Below are 23,728 nucleotides of genomic sequence, written 5' to 3'. Positions count from 1 at the left end.
CAAAAACAAGACGGAAAACTTGCGCTGTCTAACCAGGATAATTGTAAGGAGTTGGTTCGATATTTCTCTGAATTACTCAATTACCAGGAGCCAACATTATGATGGCCCAAAGAAACTCCTGTACACGTAAACCCTGAATCTCCACCACCTACCAAAGAAGAAATCCAGAAATCTTCAGACTCAAAAATAACAGGACATCTGGAGAAGACGGCATAGTTGCAGAACTCTTAAAGAATATAGGCCCAAATACACTTGGGGAACTCACTCTACTAATCATGGACATCTGGAAAAAAGAAAAGCTACCTGAAGAATGGAAATGCGCACTTATCCATCCAGTACACAAGAAAACCGATATAAATAACTACAGAGGGATTTCTCTCGTTCAAGTCACCTACAAGATTCTCTCTGCATGTCTTCTTCAAAGAGTACAAGAACAGCTAGAACACAAAACTGGAGAATATCAAGCCGGTTTCTGACCTGGGCGGTCCTGTGTTAAACAAATTTTTAACTTGAAGACGATATTGAAATATAGAGCAACCTGAAGCTCTCCGATTATTTGTAGTTTCGTCGACTTCAAGAAAGCATACGATTCAGTCGATCGACAGTCTCTTTTTAACATCTTAGAAGAACAAGGGCTTGACCCAAAGACATTAAGACTCATCAAGGAAACACTCACAGACACAAAGTCAAAAGTGAAATTCGTGGGTGCCATTAAGACCGGCGTGCGACAGGGTGACAGATTGTCACCACTGCTTTTCAACCTTGTTCTAGACAAAGTCATTTGAGTATGGGAGAAGGAATTGAAAGTTCAGAAAGCACTGGAAACCCATTCAACTTGGCCGAAAGAACGATGACATAAAGGTCAGTTGTTTAGCTTTCACAGACGATCTAGCGATATTAACAGACAGTGATATTTCAGCGATCAAACAGATTGAAGTCCTCAAGGAATGCGCTGAAAAAACTGGACTACAAATCTCATTCGAGAAGACCAAGTTTATTTGCACTAAATTCGACATTCAGAAATTAAAACAAAATATGGACAGATCAAGCGAGTTCCATACTTTAAATATCTCGGTGAGATCCTAGAACCAACAGGGTTGGAAAACGAAGCACAGAAAGTTTGATTACAAAAACTCAAAAGAGCATATTGGAGAACCCGTGACATCTACAACAAGAAATGCATGTCCATACGTACAAAAACCAAACATTACAATACAGTGATTAAACCTGAAGTGCTGTATGCAAGTGAAATCTTGGTACTTAATAATAAAGGCGATCTGGAAAACATCTTGAAGGAGGAAAGGAAGATCTTGAGGAAAATTCTGGGCCCAGAGAAAAAAGAAGGTTATAGACTCAAATCATGCAAAGCTACAGAAAAACTGTCCAACCTTGCCACAGACGTCAGGAAACGAAGACTGAAATTCTATGGACACGTTCACAGACTATCGTCTTCAAGGCTGACTCACAAGATTTTGACATATACTAAAAAACTGAAGAACGAACCATGGATACAAGATGTTAAAAATGATCTGCAAAAGGCCCAGATAGAAACATCAGAAATACTGGATTTTTTGTATTGAAAAAGAGGACAGTATAAGACTATTTTATCTATTTCAAGTGTCAAGAAAATATTCCTCAAGCTCCATTGTGGGTGGAAAATTTAAACAACACTCACCGTATCTGCTTCTTCCATCCCAACCAGTCCTTAAATAAATTTACTGCAAGAATTATGAAGCTGTGAAAAATGTTGATTTTATGGCTTGATACTAGTAACACCTCATCCATAAAAATTGTTCAAGGATCATTTGCATACAGTCTGTCTGGAAATTTGGGCAATATTAAGTCAAATTACAGAGAAATTATAAAAGTAATTAATCTTTCAGAGACTAAAGGTTTAGAGTTATATGAGTGTTTGGAACCTTTGCAAGATAGCTGTTTCTGTAAAGATCAAGCTGGAAAAAGTGCTGAGTGGGAATCCTGGACATGCCACGATGTGCAAAATTATACAGTGAAGCTCCTGTTGGAGAAGATGACCCACAGTTTAACTGCAGTGACTTGACGGCTAAGTATGCACCCATGATGTCTTGTGACATTGAAAGGAGCTTTCCCAATATAAAAGACTGTTGGTAGCAGTTGTAGATTATTTGAATTTGAACACTTGAAGGTGCAAGTGGTTATAATGTGCAGTGCTGAGATGAATGGGGGAATAAGATGTATTTTATTTCCCTATATTTTACTTCAATTAAATATTTTGTGCCTACAGTGACCGTCAGAGCATTTGTAATTCCGGTAACTAATAAGATTTTCGTTGGTTTGCAGGAGCTGCGATGGGGTCTCTGTCACCAATGTGTAAGACTCCAATATTAATTAACAATATCTTTGGTACTGATGAGAGTTTAATGATTGATAATGAATTTATGATAGAGACTAGTGGAATTAAATTGATCTGTCAGGTCAGGAAAGACTCTGCTACCGTATGCAACAGTAGACGGTACTACCTGCGACTGTCTGGCCAAGGGTTAGGCGGCCAATACCAAACCCGACAAACTAGGGGAAAACCAACAGTTATGGGTGGAGGAAATGACACATAAATTCATAAGCTGTTGCCTTGCAGTGAGGCAGGGGACTGTCAAAGGCTAAGGGAGACAACCCCTGACAGAAAATCCTTGGAAACGTTAGGCCTAGCAAGTCAGTGGAAGAGAGAAATTATAATTGCTTTCAAAACCAGAAGAAGCCTCAAATTGTTAAACAAACCCAATAAGGATGCAAGTTCTCCTGGCAATTATATTAATGACAGTTCAACGCTCAATGCTCCATCAAGATCCAGCAAAAGAACTTAAATATACAAGATAACAATGACAATCAGAGTAGCAACTCTGAATATCATTACTTTGATAGGGAAAATAGAATAGTGTGTTGATTTGATGATAATGAGGAATATTAATGTACTAGGACTGAGTGAAACCAAGTGGAAGGGACAAGAGTCAAAAGAACTTGGAGAGGGTTACGATCTATATTGGTCAGGAGGAAGTTCAGCTAAGAATGGAGTGAGTGTTATAATGGACCATTCAATGAAACAGCATATAATAGACATAAACTTCAAATCTGAGAGGATTATTATCCAAGTCAATCTAAAATTAAACCCTACCCAGAACATTAGTACCTTGACAGTGATCACAGGCTCCTTGTTAGTTGTTTCAGGTTTAAAAAGTTGAAGGAAATAAGAACCATCCAAGATAAGAAATTAAAGGTATGGATAAAGAGAAGGCCACAGAATATAAAAAAAAAAAAAAAAATCCAGCAGCAAATACCAAAAACAGACACTGGAACAGTTGAAGAAGAATAGAAAAATTTCAAGGAATGCTTGGTCAAGACAACAAAGGAGACATGTGGAAGAACAAATGACAAAATTATATGGAAAGAGACACCATGGTGGAGTGATAAAACAAGAGACATAGTCCATAAAAAGAACAATGCCTAGAGAAAATATTTCAAAAGTCGAACAGATAAGGACAAAGAACTGTATAAGTTGGCGAAAAAAAAGAATCTAAGTAGGTTGTAGAAAAATGGTTGAACGACTGGAGTGATAAACTAAATGAAGATTTACATGGCAACAGAAAAATGAAGAATAGGAGGAGGGACAAAGAACAGACTAATTATCTGACTAGTGATAGTGGGTATCTCATTACAGATGACAGAGAGATCAAAGAAGAATGGAAGAATTATTATGATAAGCTGTTAAATGTGAATGATATCACAAACATTCCATTAGATAGATTAGTTAATGATGGAAGGATGGAAGACACTATAACAGATCTGACATAGAATATGCATGGAAGTACATCAAAACAGGAAAATCTCCAGGCATTGATGAAATGACCAGGTCTATGGGAGATGCAGGAAAGCAGTGGATGTATAGACTTTTTCACAAGAATGGAAGGATGGACAGATAGCAGCAGATTGGGAAAAAATGTATCTTCATTCCACTCTTTAAGAAAGGTGACAGGAAGAAATGTTCCAATTACAGAGGAATTACGTTAACTTCCCAAGTGGGAAAGCTGTACGGAAGGATTTTAGAAAGAAAAATAAGACTATTGATAGAATCAAAGTTATCAGAGGAACAACACAGATTCCGGAAAGACAGATCAACAGTTGATCTATTGGACTGCATCAGCTAATGGAGAAGTATTATGAACATAATAAGGTCCTTTGGTTGGCCTTCCTGGATATCAAAAAGGCCTTTGATGCTGTAAGCAGGGACAAAAAGTCTGGGAAGTGTTGAGAAACAGTGGAATCAATAATGACATAATAAAACAAATTGAGAATTTATATGAAGACATCAGTAGTCGCGTCAAAACACCATCAGGAATGACGGAACCCTTTAGAATAACTACGGGCCTAATACGAGGTGGACTTCTGGCACCTCTTTTCTTCATTACTGTGATGAATGAGATTCAACAACAAGTATGCCAAAACATTGGTGACAACAAAATGAAAGTCATGCTATTTGCTGATGACATTTGTATATGGGGAGATTCTAAGGAGGAACTTCAGGATCAGATCAATGCATGGACAGTAACAGCTAAAGGGTACGGCCTTAGATTCAGTCAGGAAAAAAAGTAAAGTGTTGGTAATGCAGAGAAATGGTCAACCTGAAGGTTACATTGAAATAGTGGGTAAACAACTCAAGATGTCCAACAAATTCAAATATTTAGGAAGCATGATATCAGCAACAGGCTCCACTGAAGAGGAACTTACCAGCAGGATTCAAGCTGGAGGAACATTCTATAGAGTTTTCCGAGACCTAATATGGAACCCAAAAGTACCATCGAAATGCAAGCGAGCAATTTATCTGACTATGACGTGCCAGGTTTGACATATGGGATTGAGACCTGGACCATGAGAGAAAAGGATGAAGCAAGGATTCCGGCAGCTGAAATGAGATTCATCCGAGCGATGGTTGGCAAAGCAAGACGAGATAAAATTTGTAATGAGAACATCAGGGACATGGCTCAGGTTGGCAGAATGCAGGATAACATATCTCTGTGTAGACTCAAATGGTATAGTCACATGCGAAGGATGGATCCTGATCGCATACCCAGAAAAATGTATGATCTGCAGTTAAAATATTCAAGACCCAGAGGGCAGCCAGTGTGGCCCCACGGTGTAGGGGGCAACGCGTCCGCCTGTCACCCAGCGGCTCCACGTTCAATTCCCGGCTGGGTCAGGGGTTTTTAATTGTAAATGATTAATATCCCTGGTCTGGGGACTGGGTGTTTGTGCCATCCTTAACGTTCCTTTCCTCACATTCAACACTCTACACTTCTGCAATTCCAGTTAAATGCAGGTTCATATCATATGGTGCAAGTAGGGGCAAAAGATCTCTATAGGTCAACGCCCTGAACAAATTTAAGAAAAGAGAGGGCGGCCAAGAATGTGATATATAGACATGGTGAAAAAAGACATTCAGCAACATGGAAGGAACTGGGACAGCATTGAAGAAGGAGAAAAGTACAAAGACAGAAGTTGGTGGAGGGGCTTCATTTGCTGACCCATCATACAGATGGAACGACGTGGGATATACATAGACTAGTGGAATTAAGTTAAAAGTAGTAGTAGTAGTAGTAGTAGTAGTAGTAGTAGTAGTAGTAGTAGAAGACTGTATAATGAATTGTATCATTAATATCAAATAATGAATGGCAAAAATCATTGGTTGGAAGTAGATATGTTTAGTCATATTTCCCATTTTTTTTGGGGGGGAGTCATATTTAGCTATGTTTAAGAGCATATTCGATTGCATATTTGAGTCTTAAACATGCGAACCATAGTCATAACACATATGTACTCTATCCTGCGTGTTTACATGATAAGTCACTGCTGTTCATCTACTTTCTATATATAGTACACTGACTGACAGAGCAAATGCAACACCAAGAAGGAGTGGTCAGAACTTTATGCCAATTGCAGGGTAGACTGACGTCACTGAGGTATGCTCATGATGTAAAATGCGCCGCTGTGCTGCGCACGTAGCGAACGATAAATGGGACACGGCGTTGGCGAATGGCCCACTTCGTACCGTGATTTCTCAGCCGACAGTCATTGTAGAACGTGTTGTCGTGTGCCACAGGACACGTGTATAGCTAAGAATGCCAGGCCGCCATCAACGGAGGCATTTCCAGCAGACAGACGACTTTACGAGGGGTATGGTGATCGGGCTCAGAAGGGCAGGTTGGTCGCTTCGTCAAATCGCAGCCGATACCCATAGGGATGTGTCCACAGTGCAGCGCCTGTGGCGAAGATGGTTGGCGCAGGGACATGTGGCACGTGCGAGGGGTCCAGGCGCAGCCCGAGTGACATCAGCACGCGAGGATCGGCGCATCCGCCGCCAAGCGGTGGCAGCAACGCACGCCACGTCAACCGCCATTCTTCAGCATGTGCAAGACACCCTGGCTGTTCCAATATCGACCAGAACAATTTCCCGTCGATTGGTTGAAGGAGGCCTGCACTCCCTGCGTCCGCTCAGAAGACTACCATTGACTCCACAGCATAGACGTGCACGCCTGGCATGGTGCCGGGCTAGAGCGACTTGGATGAGGGAATGGCGGAACGTCGTGTTCTCCGATGAGTCACGCTTCTGTTCTGTCAGTGATAGTCACCGCAGACGAGTGTGGCGTCGACGTGGAGAAAGGTCAAATCCGGCAGTAACTGTGGAGCGCCCTACCGCTAGACAACGCGGCATCATGGTTTGGGGCGCTACTGCGTATGATTCCACGTCACCTCTAGTGCGTATTCAAGGCACGTTAAATGCCCACCGCTACGTGCAGCATGTGCTGCGGCCGGTGGCACTCCCGTACCTTCAGGGGCTGCCCAATGCTCTGTTTCAGCAGGATAATGCCCGCCCACACACTGCTCGCATCTCCCAACAGGCTCTACGAGGTGTCCAGATGCTCCCGTGGCCAGCGTACTCTCCGGATCTCTCACCAATCGAACACGTGTGGGATCTCATTGGACACCGTTTGCAAACTCTGCCCCAGCCTTGTACGGACGACCAACTGTGGCAAATGGTTGACAGAGAATGGAGAACCATCCCTCAGGACACCATCCGCACTCTTATTGACTCTGTACCTCGACGTGTTTCTGCGTGCATCGCCGCTCGCGGTGGTCCTACATCCTACTGAGTCGATGCCGTGCGCATTGTGTAACCTGCATATCGGTTTGAAATAAACATCAATTATTCTTCCGTGCCGACTCTGTTTTTTCCCCAACTTTCATCCCTTTCGAACCACTCCTCCTTGGTGTTGCATTGTCACTGTCAGTCAGTGTATATTGCTTCTGTTAGATTTCTTGCCTGAGCGTTAAGTCTAGGAAATGCTAAATTATATTAGACAGCAAGATACTGACACAGACTGCCATTACAGCAAAGTCATCACTGTGAAGTTAAACTACTTACCAGTTTTCCACACAATTTTCACCTTTATTTAGAGAGGTATAGTACTGAAAAGCATAAAATGGCAAACGTAGGACGATTGTTTAAAATTCTCATCGATGTACGAGTAAAATCTAACTAACCTTTGGCATCCAAGCTACATTACAGGGTGGTGCTACAGTGATGCTAGGAGAATCAGCTGCACTGGGTGCCAAACGAGTTCCATCAAAAATGGCTCCTTCCAACTGGAGGGCAGTGATAGTCACAGGCAGGCGGGCACCTCGTAGGCCACTCTTGCCCCAACTACAGGCTAAATATAGTACATCCATTGGTACACCATAGTCTCTGAAAATAAAATCCCAAGAAATAGTATTTTTTAATTCTATTAAAAATAACACAAATACACTACCTAGCATTAAAGAACATGCCTGAGTTTTATATTCCTTGAAGAGCAGTTACTGATTATCCCAAGATATGTGATCTATTGATACCTAAAATCATATCCCATAGCTATGTGTAAGTGTGGAAGATAATGACCAATCACTGAACTCATAATGATCCAGTACTTTGCTGTGCTTGACATCATGAAGAGATAGTGTAAAGTTATATTTTGGCCTTGAGAAAGGAATTATTAGCCTCGAAAACATGGAAACTCACTTTTTGGGTGGACCATTGAGTCGAATGAGAGAGAGAGAGAGAGAGAGAGTGTGTGTGTGCGCGTGCGCGCGCGCACGCATGTGTACACTAAGAAAAATGGAAAATGCAACACCATGAAGGGGTGTACCTACAGCACCCCACGAGTGCATGGTGTATGATAACACATTCAGGTGTCTTGTATGTACATGATGGACATAGGTCATTACAGGGTGTGCCCACTTCGAGCTGCAATACATTGCTGTATCTTACATGGTGTGGAGACAATAACAGCCTGGATCACATCCTGCTATACCATGAGTTTGTGGTGACTGAGGGGAGTTCTGCAAGCGTCAACTCATCACATCCCACAAATGTTCAATAGGGCTTGGATCCAGGTACCTGGTGGGCCATTGTATAAATGTAATTAATGTCTTGGAGAGTTTCCCTGGAGATGCCTGAAATGTGAGGGTGGTCAATGTCCTGCTGAAACATCCCATTTGCAACAGTTACCATCACAGGGACAACCACTGGATTTACAAATCTGTGCATATACTGTTGAGCGGTCATTCTGCCCTCAACAATCACTAATGGTGATTTCACAAGAAAGCCAATAGCTCCCAGATGGTAACGACTGGGATTGGCCCTGTGTGTCTCTCAACAATAAGGTTGGAATGGACCCTCTACCCAGAACCCATCAAACACTATTGCAGCAATCATTGAGGCCAAGACAAAAGTGTAATCCATCATTGAAGATGACCTAATGCCATTTGTCAGCCCAGCGTATCCGACACCAAGACGGCCTCACATGTCGAAGTTGTGGAGTCAGAGGAACACTTGCTGTAGGGATTACTAACTGTTTGATATGTAACATGTGATACCAGAGTAGCTTGAATTTCTGCTGCTCTTTCTTCAGGGTCAGTTTATCTGAAAGACGCAGTAACCCTATCTGCACTTTTGCCTGTCAGGTTGGCCTTGTCCCAGATCTCCAAGCATTTGTCTCTTCGTTTGACCACTGCAGCTATACACATTGTCCTGTAGATGCATTTTGGCCAACATGTCCAACTACAGCCCTCGCAGATATTAACCCACTCTTATTCAGACCAATTATCCAGGCCTTTTCAACCAGTGACAACTGTCACCTGTATTGTGTCCTTGGTAAGATGTGTTTCACGGGCAAAAAATTCATGTCACTGCACCTCACAGACTATACGTCAACTTAGCTGTACTGGGCTTTGCATACTGGAGGTAGTTCATCTGTGACCAATCAGGTGGGCAGGGCCATATGAACAATCCAATTGGCCTAAAACTGGTATCATTTATGTACCATTCCATATCTCTAATATCAACATAAATGACTCATTCCTTTGTGGTGTTGCAATTTCTATTTTCCCTAACTAGTGTGCGCTTGTATATGTAATACATCTACTGCAGCAAGATAAATTCTTCTGTTTGATGGTACTGACAAGACACAAATGCACCACATTTCTTTGAGTGTAGCAGGGAGACTAGAGCAGTTTGAACATATTGCTATTTTTAAAATGAATGAATATAAAATACACAAGATAGTAATACCTGGCTGTCTGTTGTTTAAGAGCACTGAGAAAGGTGTCTGGGTGAAACAATTCAGACAGATCAACTGCATCTCGTAACACTTGACTGCCCTGTTGGTTCCATCGCTGTACTGCCAAAGATCTGCCCATAATAGATCGTAAGTACAACATGGGATCTTCTGGACCTTCCCAAATCTTCTGCCAACTGCTAGGAGTCTGAAAGATAAATTCCAAGCCAGCCTACATTTAATAATAATGATAATAAGAACTAGTACTGATGAGGAAGGAGCTCATACATGTCAAGAGTAGCTTGAATGCTTGACTATAAAAAATTTTAAAAACAACTTTGTTGTGAATAAGAGGTATGTTCCAACAAGCTGTCAGTGGAGAGATGACTTGGAATGATATTAGTGGATGAATAAGTTTGAGTAGTGTCTTTAAAAGTAGGAAAGATAAAGTTGGAATTCAAGAGAACAAATTTGGGCAAATATTCATTTATAGTAAGGGGAGTTAGAGATTGAAATAACTTGAGATGTTCAATAAATTTCCAATTTCCTTGCAAGAAAAGGCTAGGAAAACAACAGATAGGGAATCTGCCACCTGGGCGACTACCCGAAATGCAGATCAGTAGTGATTGATTGATTGATTGATTGATTGTTTTTTCTAATGTATTTTCCTATCCTAGTTCCTATATTTCTATATGTGACTTTATTTGTCACTAGTTTGTTAATTTCTCATAATTTCATTAAACAAATTGATACATGAACTTGTACAAGTACTGGAAAGTAACAAACAAACTGATTCAAAGGAATCATACATTATCCATTATGTAATACAATACTCAGAGTCATCCATTTTCTATACATGTCATATTGAATCTCTTTATGACAATTTCTATCTCATCAAGACACCTGTCCTAAAATTCTAGGAGCAGATTTGTTTACTGTAGTTCATTTTAATGTAAACTCCTTTCATCAGAGTAAAAGAAATGGATACTATGTACTTCCAGTGAAATCAGAGGGCATGATGGTCAAATAACCTATTGGCCAAGATCTGTAATAATTATTGTAAAACAGGTACTGTAAATGAGACTGTGTTCATTCTGAATATTTCTATTAGTACTGGCTTTGCTACATGGGTCATATTTGAAATATCAGACCAGTGATCTCAAACAACTTCCAGATAACTATTCATTAAATTGGTTGACATCCATCCTCTGACTACAATACCTAAGGATTAATAAATTTACAGTTTTTGGGATGAGTGTTCTTTTAAAAGTAACAAAAGGTGGTTGTGTTCTAACCTTTGCAAATATTACAGTCAAGTTCTTCTTCACATGTTATTTTAATTAATAAAGGCACCACCAGCACCGTGCAATCTAGTTTTATTTGTCCCACCGCTTTTACTACAATTCTGAAATATTGGTCCTTCTACCTAATCCGGGGTAATATAACAAGATGTGTGGTTATAAGCTAGAAAACAGCAGGAATTGTGAGGGCCACTATTCATTTATTATGAGCACAGATACGAAGAACACGTACCTTACAACAGGAAGTGCACACACAGGCCAGGAGCAGGTATTGTATAGGCTGCGAAATGCACACTGCATGTCAAACCTCACAGTAGCTCACATGGCAAGGATGTGCTCAAAGGTTCGAATCACTCGCAAGTACTTTTTTTTTTTTTTTTAAACCGCCAATTGCCTGGGATGTGGTAAGGTTGCATACTTGATAGTTTCCACAGACTGATTTGTTTATTTGGCCCTGTAAAGGGCCGTATGTATTGTGGCATAGGGTGTGGAGCTGGGATGGATGAAAGTCAGAGGAGGTGATGGTCTGTGGCTAGGACAAAGGCAACCAGTTAGCTATGCCTACATGTTTCAAGCTTCGTAGACTACAGGTAGGTCAAAGTGTACTCCATTGGAACGGTAAAAACATGTGATGGTATGTAGGTATGTAGCTGCGTGAACTCCTTCTAAGACAAGACACAACACAACACAACACAACACAAAGCTTATTCACTGCCTCGTGATGTATTCCAGCTTATTATCAAAGTAAGGAAAGATCCACCTATTCAACACACACTGTTAAATGATGTAAGTTATATTAACATTAAAACATCATGAGACTAGTTTCGACCTGCTAAAGGTCATCTTCAGCCATTATAACCAGAAACTGACAAGTCATATGACAAGTAAACAAAACACATATACATTCAAAATAAACACTTTAAAATTCAAGTTTATGAACTGTTATGTAAATATGCAGAATAAAATATAATATTCACAGTCTTGGTTAGTAAAATTCTAGTACAATCAATTCTGGAATCATCTAGTTGAGAGATTATGTCAAAAGTGGCATGATGTTTGGCATTTAACAGATTCTTTGCCTGATTTTGTTGCAATTAATATATGGTGTTTAAAAACAAAAAACACCACTTTGGTTATGGGGACATCATAAAACTGGAAACATTAGATCAAGGAAGCTCAGATGATAAGCTAGTTATTTACTGTCAATAAGGATCAAGTTGGACATGGTAGATGTCTGAAAGAAAAGAAGTCACCTAACACATTAATGGGAATCAAATTAATTATATATAGTGTTGTATGAGATTCACCCCCTCTAATTGCACTACCAAATGTGTGTTATAATGTCCAAACCACAAACAACATTGAACATTCATGAAATGGAGACATAAGGCTGGAAGAAGAGGTAGGAGTGGGAGATGCAGTGCCAGAAGGAGGGGTTAGGCGTGGTCTGAATTAAGGCAGAGCAGAGGGATGCAGAGGAATGGGAGGATGACAGAAGAGTGGTGAAAGGCTAGTTTTAGAGTTAGGGTTTAGATTTTTATCAGATCTGTATTTATTGTAAATTGGAATAATTGTATCAAATAGGATGTTAGCTTTCTCTGAGATCTCATTAAGATTAAAACCAGGGTTTAAGTTTTGTTCTAAATTAATCTTTTTTCTTTCTTTCAGTGATGTTAAGAAGAGCACCCTTGTCAGCTACCTTAATATTGTCAATTTGAACTTTTTTTTTTCTGCTTTACGTCGTGCCGACACAAATATGTCTTACGGCGACGATGGGATAGGAAAGGCCTAGGAATTGGAAGTGGCCCTGGCCTTAATTAAGGTACAGCCCGGCATTTTCCCGGCGTGAAAATGGGAAACCACGGAAAACCATCTTCAGGGCTGCCGACAGTGGGGCTTGAACCCACTATCTCCCGATTACTGAATACTGGCTACACTTAAGCGACTGCAGCTATTGAGCTCGGTTTGAACATTCTTAAGGTAGCTAACAATGGCTTGTGGCCTACAGAGAGGCCTGGTGTAGGTCTTTTGGTTGACACCCTATAACAACCTGTACATCTGTGAGAATGGGGCCCTTCCTAAGATGAATTCTAATGATGATGACATAATAAATACCCAGTCCCCGAGCTGGAAGAATTAATCAATGGAAGTTAAAATACTCAAACCCACTGGGAATCCAACCTGGGACTCACTTAAAAAAATATATATATGTTATATTATATTATATATATAAATATATTATTATTATTATTATTATTATTATTATTATTATTATTATTATTATTATTATTATTATTATTATTATTATTATTATTATTATTATTATTATTATTATTATTATTATTATTCACATTAAGGATCAGTTTTTGTCCTCATTTTTCATCCTCCTTTTAGACACTAATCAGCAAGAAATTTTCAAGTTGTTCTAAACCTGTCTAGGTGTTTAATTTTTAATTTAACTGTCCTTGTATTTTGGTTATTGTTCTTTCCAAAGAACATCAAAAGAATTAGTTGTTTTTTATCCTTCTTAGATGCAAAACAGCAATTATTTTATACGAAGTTTTCAAAATTTATCCATATGTTTTATTTTTTCATTAAATGTCTTTGTACTCTTTTAATTTTATCTTGTACTGTTGATGTTAGCAGTTGATGATCCATACAAAGACCAAAACATGTCCTAATTGTGACTGAATTGATTGTTTTTATAACTAAATTAGGATTAACGGACGTTTGGTCCACACCGTAAAGTCCACTTACAGTCAGGTCCACAAAAGGTCCAGTGTCCACTGATTCGTTGGTCCATTTTATTTAACGTCCACTGGTCTTTATATCCATTCCGCAATGCCCACCATTACTTTTTGGTTCACTTTCATTTAGTCCACTAAGAATTTGGTCTAGTTATAGTATCAAGTCAAATATCGTTATCATTATTGCAAATTAAAACCATACTCCACATTGCTAGGTGATATCATTTTGGAATGATTTGATGCAAAATTATGGCAGAGGTGATTTTGTCTAAAAGAAATAAATCAATGCTACATTTCAATAATTACTAACAGTCTCCCGCTGGCTCCGCCCGCAATGTACAAAGTATGGTGTTGTTCGTTACTATCCTCACGGATGTATTTGCAAAGTTTCGAGTTAATGAAATAAAGCACATGATCTGCTGTGGTAATACAATGTAATATTATGTCAACAAACAACTTTAAAATACATCACACAAAGAAATTGAATTAAGCGTTCCTTGGAACAACACTACGCGTCGAACTGTTACAAAGTCCTTCAAAGATCTTCGTCATGGAGACAAATGCACTCATAACTTTTCTCAGAATTTACCAATTTAAGTAGTTATTACCTCGAAAGAAAGCGCTTGACCCACTGAGTGTTTTTAGTCCAAAACAAACTGCGTACCTCAATTAAAAGGAAGGATACGATTGCTTCAATGAGAAAAAATGTTGGAAGAAATGAGACATCAAATTGAATGTGCACTCATAACTTTCCTCATAATTCAACTAATTTGAATAGTTAAGAGTTGAAATGAAAGAGTTTGATCCACTGAGTGTTCTTAGGCCAAAAAGGAACCCTGTACCTCAATTAGACCCAAAGATATGATTGCTTCAAAGAGACAAAAATTTGAAAAAATCAAATAATTTGAGGAAGGCAGAAGTTAAGTGATTTATAGTACCTGATGACAAATCGGTGCATGAATACCTTTCAGTTAAAAAAAAGAATGAAGGAAATCGACCGGTAGAATGGTCAGACTGACTGACTTTAGTTTTCATTTAAAAATGTAATATATAGATACATGTCACTTCTATTCATTCAGTAAAGATGGTTTATGACGGTATTGGAGATGTGAACAACGAAGCTCCTGAAGTGCTAGGTGTACAACAGGGATTGACCTTGAAGATGTACAAGTGCAGAAGGATGGCACGAGAGATCATCAGCATGGAGTGGGTGTGCAAGGGGAAGTAAGGAAAGTCTGGAACAACCTAAAGCACTGCGCAGAAAGCAACCCGCATGAACCCCCAGCACAAACTACACGGATGACATTACGAGACATGCACGATGAACAAGTCCTTTTGATGTTACCTGAAAGGAATACATTATGAAGGCAGGTCAGTCGAAATCAAAATAGAGGCAGACCTACCAATCCCTCTTCATTACAAGACACTGACATTCCCGATGAATACCGTGTTACCCGTGCTGGAGAGAGGTTTCTTTTGTATGACACAGCGGAAAACCGAGGACACATATCGAGTGCTGTATGAACGTGTTGTAGGTACAGCTAGAGAAGCAAATATCTGTATAAATCTGGAAACAATAATGATAGATTTCGAGTTGGTAAATATTAATGCAGCTCGACAAATTTTCCCAACTACAAACATGAAGGGTTGCTTATTCCACTGATCCCAATCGATCTGGTGTCATATTCAGTCAATGGGATTAGCAGCAGAATATGACACCATAGGGAATGAAGTATGGAAGGAAGTTGCATTGCTGTTAGGATTACAATTTGTTCTCATTGAAGACGTCCTTGATGTCTTTGATGATGTTGTTGAAGTAATGTCAGAGGATCTTGACGGTGTGATGGAATACGTCGAGCGGGCATATGTTAGAGGAAGACGTGCTGGAGATCAACGAAGAGCTGAGAACGCAAGGTTCCCTATCGAAATCTGGAGCGTTTATGACCTCGTGATAAGTGGTCAGCAGAGAACAAACAATGCCATCGAGGGGTGGCATAATAATAAATTTCAAAGGTTGATGACAGTTCACCATCCTTCCCTGTGGAGGTTCATAGACACAATGATAGATGAACAGCAGCAAAATAAACAAGATATCACCCAGCTTCTAGGAGGTCACATTAACATAAGACCGCCACTGAACAAAGCATATTTAGCAAACCAAAGACACATTGCTGAAGTTGTGCAATGATATCAACAATATAAGGACGAACAATGCATGACTACTTATCTGAGGGCCGTCGCTTACAGACTGAAGATAAATCCTGCAGAAATGATTGATGAATGAAATCTATAATAGCTACTAAATATATATGCGATAATTATTTCTGGGACACAAATAAAATGATATGCGTATGTATATATATTTATTGAACGAATCAACAACTTCCTGCAATTATGGGTTGCCACAATGGACAAAGTAAAGCATATCAGGATACAGAATGTTTTATCATATAGAAATATAGCAGTAATACGGATTTTTTAAAATTATGGAGGTCTGAACAAATGAGATTTCACAATGTGTAACTATTCTTTCAATATATAAGTTCATAGGAAGGTTGAACTTCTTCCAGAATTCTATGAACAAGCCAGGTATGTTGCCATGGGCACCAACCATTAGGCCGATAATCCCTACTTTGTTCAGCTGGTATTTATTTTTGTAGAACAGGATGGTGGACGCGTAAATGTTCTGCTTTTCAAGATGAAATTCAGTAGACTGGCTGAATGTAAAAGTTTCAACCACCATTCCAATACTGGAATGAACTGCAATATGGTTATCATTATGAGATTCACAACGTGTAATGAAGCCTTTCTTGTCATTATCTTTAAAGGTAATTATGTCAATTCGTCTTGTACTCCCTGTCGTAGACAAACCATGGACTTCTTCATGTATACGGAAGTTTTTACTATGGAGTTCGTCTGCAATCAGTGATCTTATCTTGTGGTGACGTGAGTTTCTCAGTACTTCGCCGTAGGGGCAAGAACCCAGAATGTGAGCCAGTGTTTCTTTCTCTCTGACGCATCTGCGACAGAGGTTTCTGTCCTGAGTTCTGCCCGGAATAGTTCGTACTGCAGAAACATTTAATGCCATCTTGATTGCCTCTCGCCATTCGCTACAACAAAGTCTCTGGTGATGCCTAATCCAATTATTGGCCGGAGTGTACTCTTTATACAACTCTACACCAATCTCCTTCTGGAGGCAAAGAGCACCAAATTGCCATTTCACGATCTCTTAGCCCTTGGCGGATATTTCTTGGATTTGGAAGGTTACTGCCTTTATTGCAGAATTGGTTAATATCTGTGATGTTGAGGGCCTGTAAACAATGCATCATTTCGGATGTCAGATCACGCATCTTTAAAATGTAGCTATTGCTGGCTCGGCGAAAAGCATTGCATGCGCTTATTTGTTGCAGATGTACCTCCCAGGTTGCTTTGAAAAGTCTGAGGCCTTTGAATCTTAAATCAGAATACAGAGCACTATCGGATGTATTCCTGGGTAACTGCAAAATTTCCTTTAGGGAGCTCTTTACTGTTTTGTCAGCAGTTTTTAGGAAGCTACTAAGCGGTACTTGTCCAATTTCAGTGGTCTGAAAAGTATACACTAGAGTAGGGCCGACTGCTTTGTTCAAAACAATGAACTTTTGATCTGCCTTTAACAAAGGTGAGGCTGTAAGCGCATCTAACTTCTTGTGCAAGATTTTTAAAGAAGAGTTTGCGTCAAAGGTGAGTGTTTTGTTAAAAGTGACACCAAGATATCGAATTTCTTCTCTTTCTGTAATAGTATTAATCTTAAAATTTTCATTTTCATTCATCAAGCACTCCATACACAAGCATCCCCTTTTCGATACATATGCCCACACATTTGTTGGCATTTATCTGTAGACCGATTTCCTGGACTAATGTGATAGCAATGCGTGTCAACTCAAGAGCTGCTTCCTTATTTTTGCTAACAATGACTGTGTCATCGGCGAAATCTAAGAGGGGGCAATTCTGCAGAAGCTGATTTGCCATATGCTTGTAGTAGGTTTTCTTCTGTTATCTCATAAAAAATGAACTGTGTGGCCAGGTTATAGTAAAGTAAACTCATATCCTCATCCCGAGGTGGTGCAGCTGTTTTCAGGAACACCTCCAATGGAGGTGAGCTGCATGTACCATATTAACCACATACCAGCCCTCCTGCCATTTTTAAATTTCTGGCAGTACCGGTAATTGAACCCGGGCCCCCAAGGATGGCAGCTAATAATACTAACCATTACGCTACGGAGGCAGACGGCCAGGTTATACAATGCTGGCAATAATGGTGATCACTTCGTAAGTCCTCTTAACAAGCGAATTGGCTTCGTTTTACCCTTAGTAGTTTCGATCTGTGTTGTCAGTCTGTAGATTGATGATTAGTTCCTTCAGTTTAGATGGAAGTGGCTCAGCAGCTAGTGTTAGATTTAGGTGCTGATGTCCGATGTTGTCAAAGGCTTTTGATTTGTCTAAAAAAATCACGGTAACATCTTGCTTATTTCTCTTTGCTGTCTTAGGGAGTCCTCTGAGAATGGAAGTATTTATAAGGCATCCTGGCTGGTGATTGAAGCCTCTTTGGCATTCACTGGAAGTTACAAAAGAGCGTAAATGCTGATCTAATACCCTTTCAATAACACGTCTAATTACCGAAGAGATCGTTACCGGTCTCCAGTTTGACAGACATTCAACATCGCCTTTCTCATGTATCAACATGGTTCTAGCACTCTTTAGACACTGGGGTATTCTGCCTGTTGAAAGCATTCGAGTCGCAATGATAGCTTTGATTTCGCATTCTGTGTCGTCCCTGATGACATGTACTAAGACACGGTTAGGACCAGGGGCGGTATCTACTGCAATCTGATGTGTTGCTACAGAGATTTCTTCTTTTGGGATTCTGGGACTCTATGTTTCATCTAGCTCTACACCATCTATGTCACTGATTTCGAAGCAATAATCATGCCTTATATTGGAATTTTCAATGGAAAATAAATTGGAGTAAGTAGCAAATATTTTGGAAATATCGACGTTGCAAGATTCAGATTTTGGATTCAGTACCCTCCGCACGGCTCTCCTTCGCAGATTGTAGAATTGAAACTGAGTGAGCTGATAGTCATATTTATGTTAATCTTTCTTGGCGTTCTCTCTTGATCACACGTTGTGGATTCGAGGACTTGTTATATGTTTTACCTTGATGTCCGAGACATTGTTTCCTCCTGGCTTCGTAATATTTCGTAGCAGGGTGTTTTGGACCAGGTAAGAGATGGATAGAGTTACTCAGAAATTCCGACAACTCCCGCATGAGTGTGTCGAACTCAGAATAGTTTTCACTGGAGAACTGAGTGAATTTGTTCTTCCATTCCTTTAATTCTGAATGGAAAGTAGTCTCCTCTTGAAGAGGATATTGATGCTCAATGGGAATAATGTCATCTTCTGACTGAGATACGCCTTGACTGAAGTTGGTTAACAAGGTAGTTCGATGTATTTGTGGATGAGTTCGACTAATATGAATGTTTACTCCTCTTGCTCCTTGAGGGCATTGGGTTCTTTGTGTATCGGAATTATCTTCTGGTCTGTTCACATTCTCCTTGTTTTGTTCATCCTGTACATCTTCACTTTCTGTCCAGTGTCCAAATATTTATATTGTGGTCTAAAATTTCTTTCTAACGAAGACAATATTCTCGTGGAGCCTGTAGATTGTCAAGTTTTGTTCTATTCCCATCCCAATGGTATAAGGTTTGAGACTTCTTAAACTACTATAACTCGAAAGTACTGAATCTACTTCATGTAGTAAATCACTCCCACCTCTCTCACCATCCTTTCTCCAATTCAGTTAACATAACGTTTATTAAAAGGTCTTCCAGTAATTGGACATTACCTGGAGTGGATGAAAGAGGATTGTGGACTAAATATTTAGTAGATATTACCTAGAGTGGACATATAAGCGATGGACAAAACAGGATTGTGGATTACATATTTAGTGGATACTAGCTGATGTACCCGTGCTTCGCTACGGGATTCTCAGAAAGACTGACTTTGTGGTTTTCCTAACCTGAAATCAACATAGGTCATTACAAAAACGTAAGTATGAATGTAGCGATTAAAAACAATGTTATCATATAAAATACTCAATCAAATGGAAAGCCGCACGTTTTATCACTTTTAACGAACAGTGCTGCGGTTAGATTGCGGTGCCAATCTAATAGTCCAAAGTTCCAGAGCTGGGATGACCAGGCCGCAGATTGCCATGAACACTCATCTGCCATTATCCCGCTAAATACGCACACTGTTCATTCCAATCAGTGCCTCAGAGTAGGGATTGAATAGCCCGAACGCTATGATGATCCAGTGTGTTACGTACCAGTAGTATCAGAAAATTTATAAACCAGGGGAATGGCATGCTAAAGAAGAAAGTTATCTAACTCCCCAGCTACTTCCCATCAATATTCAGACAGGCTGTTACACTCTGTACGACTGGGCGCTTTGACCGTGTGGTTAGCGGTGCGCAGCTGTGAGCTTGCATCCGAGTGATAGTGGATTCGAACCCCATTGTCGGCAGCGCTGAAGATGGTATTCCGTGGTTTCCCACTTTCACACCAGTCAAATGCTGGGCCTGTACCTTAATTAAGGCCTAAGGCACTCCTAGCCCTTTCCTATCCCATCGTCGCCATAAAACCTATCTATGTCAGTGCAACGTAAATCAAATAAAAAATACTCTGTACGCAGCGGTAATCCTATCTACCGGAGATAAGGGGCAACAGTAGACACAAAGCACATCACGACAAACAATGGTCAATGTAATGTTATTGTTGATCAATGTTATGAGCTTTCTATATTGTAGGCCTTCACATTTAGTTTTCTTTCGACTCTGTGATTTGTAAAATATTTTATACCATAAACTGTAGTTTCTTATTCTCGGACTTTACATACCATTTTACATTAAATACTGTTTACCCATTTTCTCGTTATGCGGCGCTGATATGGACTTAGTAATAAAAATCCAAATTCATGAATATCTTTGTGATAATAGCCAGTACGGCAACAATGTATAAGACATGAATAATAGGAAATTTAATACTATATAACCTTAGTTATGTAGCATTCATCGATTACACCTCTAGAAATATTTGAGAATTACATTTTAGGCCTTCCCCTAAACTACCATTTCACTCAGCGTGAATAAAATAATTTACAGCCTAGACTATAGCGACTTATTTTCTGACTTTGCATACCGATTTTCATCAAGATAGGACTACTAATAACAATAATTGAGAATTAAATTTCAGGCCTTCCCCTAAACTACCATTTTTCTCAGCGTGAATACAATTATTGATAGCCTAGATTGTAGCAACTTATTCCCCAACTTTGCATACCCATTTTTTTAAAAATACGATCACTAATAAAATAAATAGTTGAGAATTCAATTTTAGGCCTTCCCCTAAACTACCATTTCACTCAGCATGAGCAAAATGATTTATAGCCTAGATTGTAGAGGCTCATCCCCCGACTTCACATACCGATTTTCATTAAATTCTCTTCAACCGTTTTCTCGTGATGCGTGTACATACATACATACAGACAGACAGACATACAGACAGACAGACAGACAGACAGACAGAAATTACGGAAAAGTAAAAAATGCATTTTCTTGTCACTATGGACATGACCGATACAGAAATACCATTATTTTCAAATTCTGAGCAATGTACAGACAAAACTCTTATTTTATATATATAGATAGATAGATAGATAGATTGGACTTCAGATGGAGCTCACCGTATGTGGAGCTTACGGCGTGGACCAAACGTCCTGAAACCCTAAATTAGCTATACAGTACTGAACAGGTGGATGTTTACTTAAACAAAATTTCCTTGTGGAAATTCTTCGTTCTTAAAAATTATTATAGCCAGTAGTAAGGACATCCAATCAAAGACTGTTTTTTCATGAGCATTTGTGTGATTCCCAAAACAAAATGTGATTTGCTTAAAAATATGTCCTCATAATGTTAAAGGTGAGGAGTAGGGAATTACACGAGTAAATATGGTATGAGTACAGTTCCTGGCTTACAGTGCAGGGCTACAGAGTTAGGCTTTGGTAAATGGGAATTCTGCATCTCAAAGCATTGTCAACAGCTAAGTGTGTTACACCCTGATTGATTAGCCACTCTTGTTCAGGTATTTAAGATGCCTCTTCAGAAACAAGGTCTTTTGTTCAAGTTCTGAAAATGTGTAATATTGTTAGCTCATCTTTGCTCAGAAGTTATAATTATGATGATAGAGAAAATAATGAAAGACACACAATATTCACTTACCTGATGGCTCATGATTGCCTCTGCAAGATTCAGTGTGTCACCACTGGGAAGAGCTGTACCGCGAATCACTTTGCTCAAAGACACCAATGTTTTGTGCACATGCTGCACCAACTTCACTGCATTGTGATATTCTATGGATAAGAATATAGCCACAGGCAGTGGCCCCTTACTGGCCCCCTCTCCAGGTCCTTCAGAGGATCCAGGCAACTTCATCTGGATCAAACTGGAACCCTGGAAACAAAAATTAACCAAAAAACTATACACTTAAGTTTGGAAGAATGCCATGATGTAAATTCAAAGACTTGGCATAGCCCACCTAGTGGCCATGATTGTCAAAGTGTCATGTCTTTATGGTTTGAGTATGGTTGGTCGTAAAAAAAAAAAAAAAAAAAAAAAAAAAAAAAAAAAAAAAAAAAAACACTACTATAATGTTGGCTGTTTATTTCATTTGTAGATTTCAAAAAAGCTTATGATAATATACACAGACTCACTCTTAAAAATCCTCAGATCATATGGCCTTCATCCTAAATTAACAAAAATTTTTGAACTAACTTTAAACAAAATAATTTCAAAGGTACAGTTCAGGGGAGAAATATCAAATGCTTTTACAATAAATACAGGCCTTAGACAAGGTGATGAATTATCCCCTCTGCTTTTCAATATGGCTCTAGATTACATCATGAAAATTTGGCAAAAAGAAAACCCACCTAAAATCAAAATTGAGCAAAACCCTCATAAGGACAAACTGCCTAGGGATAGCAGATGATTTAGCTCTCTTAGCCCTTGACAGGGAAGACGTCCATGCTCAGATCACCAGTCTTCAGAAAATAGCATTAAAAATAGGATTACACATATCCTTTGAGGAAACTGAGATCATGCCAATGAAACCCCATGACAGAAACAAAGTCATCATAAATGATCAAAAAATTAACATAGTCCTACAATTTAAATACCTTGGAGAAATCATTATGCACAACTTAAGTGACAAAGCAACAAAATGAAAACAGCACAATTTCTAACTTGGTCAACTTATAATAAAAAATGCTTGTCAACATACACTAAGATCCAACACTACAAACTGTAACTTTGCCCAAAGCCACTTACGCTTGCAAAACCTTGCTCCTCAAAAGTGAAAGAAGAATTATCAGAACTTGCATAAATAAAAAGTACCAGGTTGAAGGAGTCTGGAGAATCCTCCCCAATGGAACTCTCTATCGAGATATTGACCTAGTTACCAGCATGATGAAAAACAAAGGAATCTCTTATTTCTTTCACATCTTACGATTCCCAGAAAACAGGATTTTACGACAACTAGTGATGAGAAATCTGGGAAAGAAGACAGGAGGGCATTGGATCAAAGAATTCAAGAAGATCTCAAAACAGTTGGACTCGAAATTACAGATGGAGAGAACAAGAATAAAATTACCACCCTTTTTAAGAATCACAAATTTTCAACTGAAGTGATGCACAGAAGGCCTGTAGAGATTTCAGACACATTAAGAACACTGCGATCAGAATGAATGAAGAAGTACTGAGCAGATAAGAAGAATCAAACAGTACAAATATCAAAGATTCCAGTGGTCCAATGTGGCCAATAAACTCAATAATAATAATTCTTTTTTTTGCTATGTACTTTACGTTGCACCGACACAGATAGGTCTTATGGTGACGATGAGGAATGCCCTAGGAATGGGACGGAAGTGGCCGTGGCCTTAATTAAGGTCTGTTCTTTTCCTAGCTTTT

General features: G+C 39.3%; 1 protein-coding gene across 1 annotated transcript in view; it reads right to left on the bottom strand.

The window, feature by feature from the left end:
- Positions 1–23,728, bottom strand: part of btv (beethoven) — a 594,436-nt gene that overhangs the window by 10,744 nt on the left and 559,964 nt on the right. The window contains exons 70-72 of the mRNA XM_068226811.1: positions 21,986–22,216; positions 9,635–9,828; positions 7,570–7,771 (exon numbers count right to left, since the gene is read on the bottom strand). Of these exons, the coding sequence (XP_068082912.1) occupies positions 7,570–7,771; positions 9,635–9,828; positions 21,986–22,216 (627 nt within the window). The remainder of the gene's footprint in view (positions 1–7,569; positions 7,772–9,634; positions 9,829–21,985; positions 22,217–23,728) is intronic.

Source organism: Anabrus simplex, chromosome 3 (assembly GCF_040414725.1).
Source record: "Anabrus simplex isolate iqAnaSimp1 chromosome 3, ASM4041472v1, whole genome shotgun sequence".
Lineage (NCBI taxonomy): Eukaryota > Metazoa > Arthropoda > Insecta > Orthoptera > Tettigoniidae > Anabrus > Anabrus simplex.
Note: the sequence above shows the minus strand (reverse complement) of the source record. Positions and strands in the feature narration are given on the sequence as shown.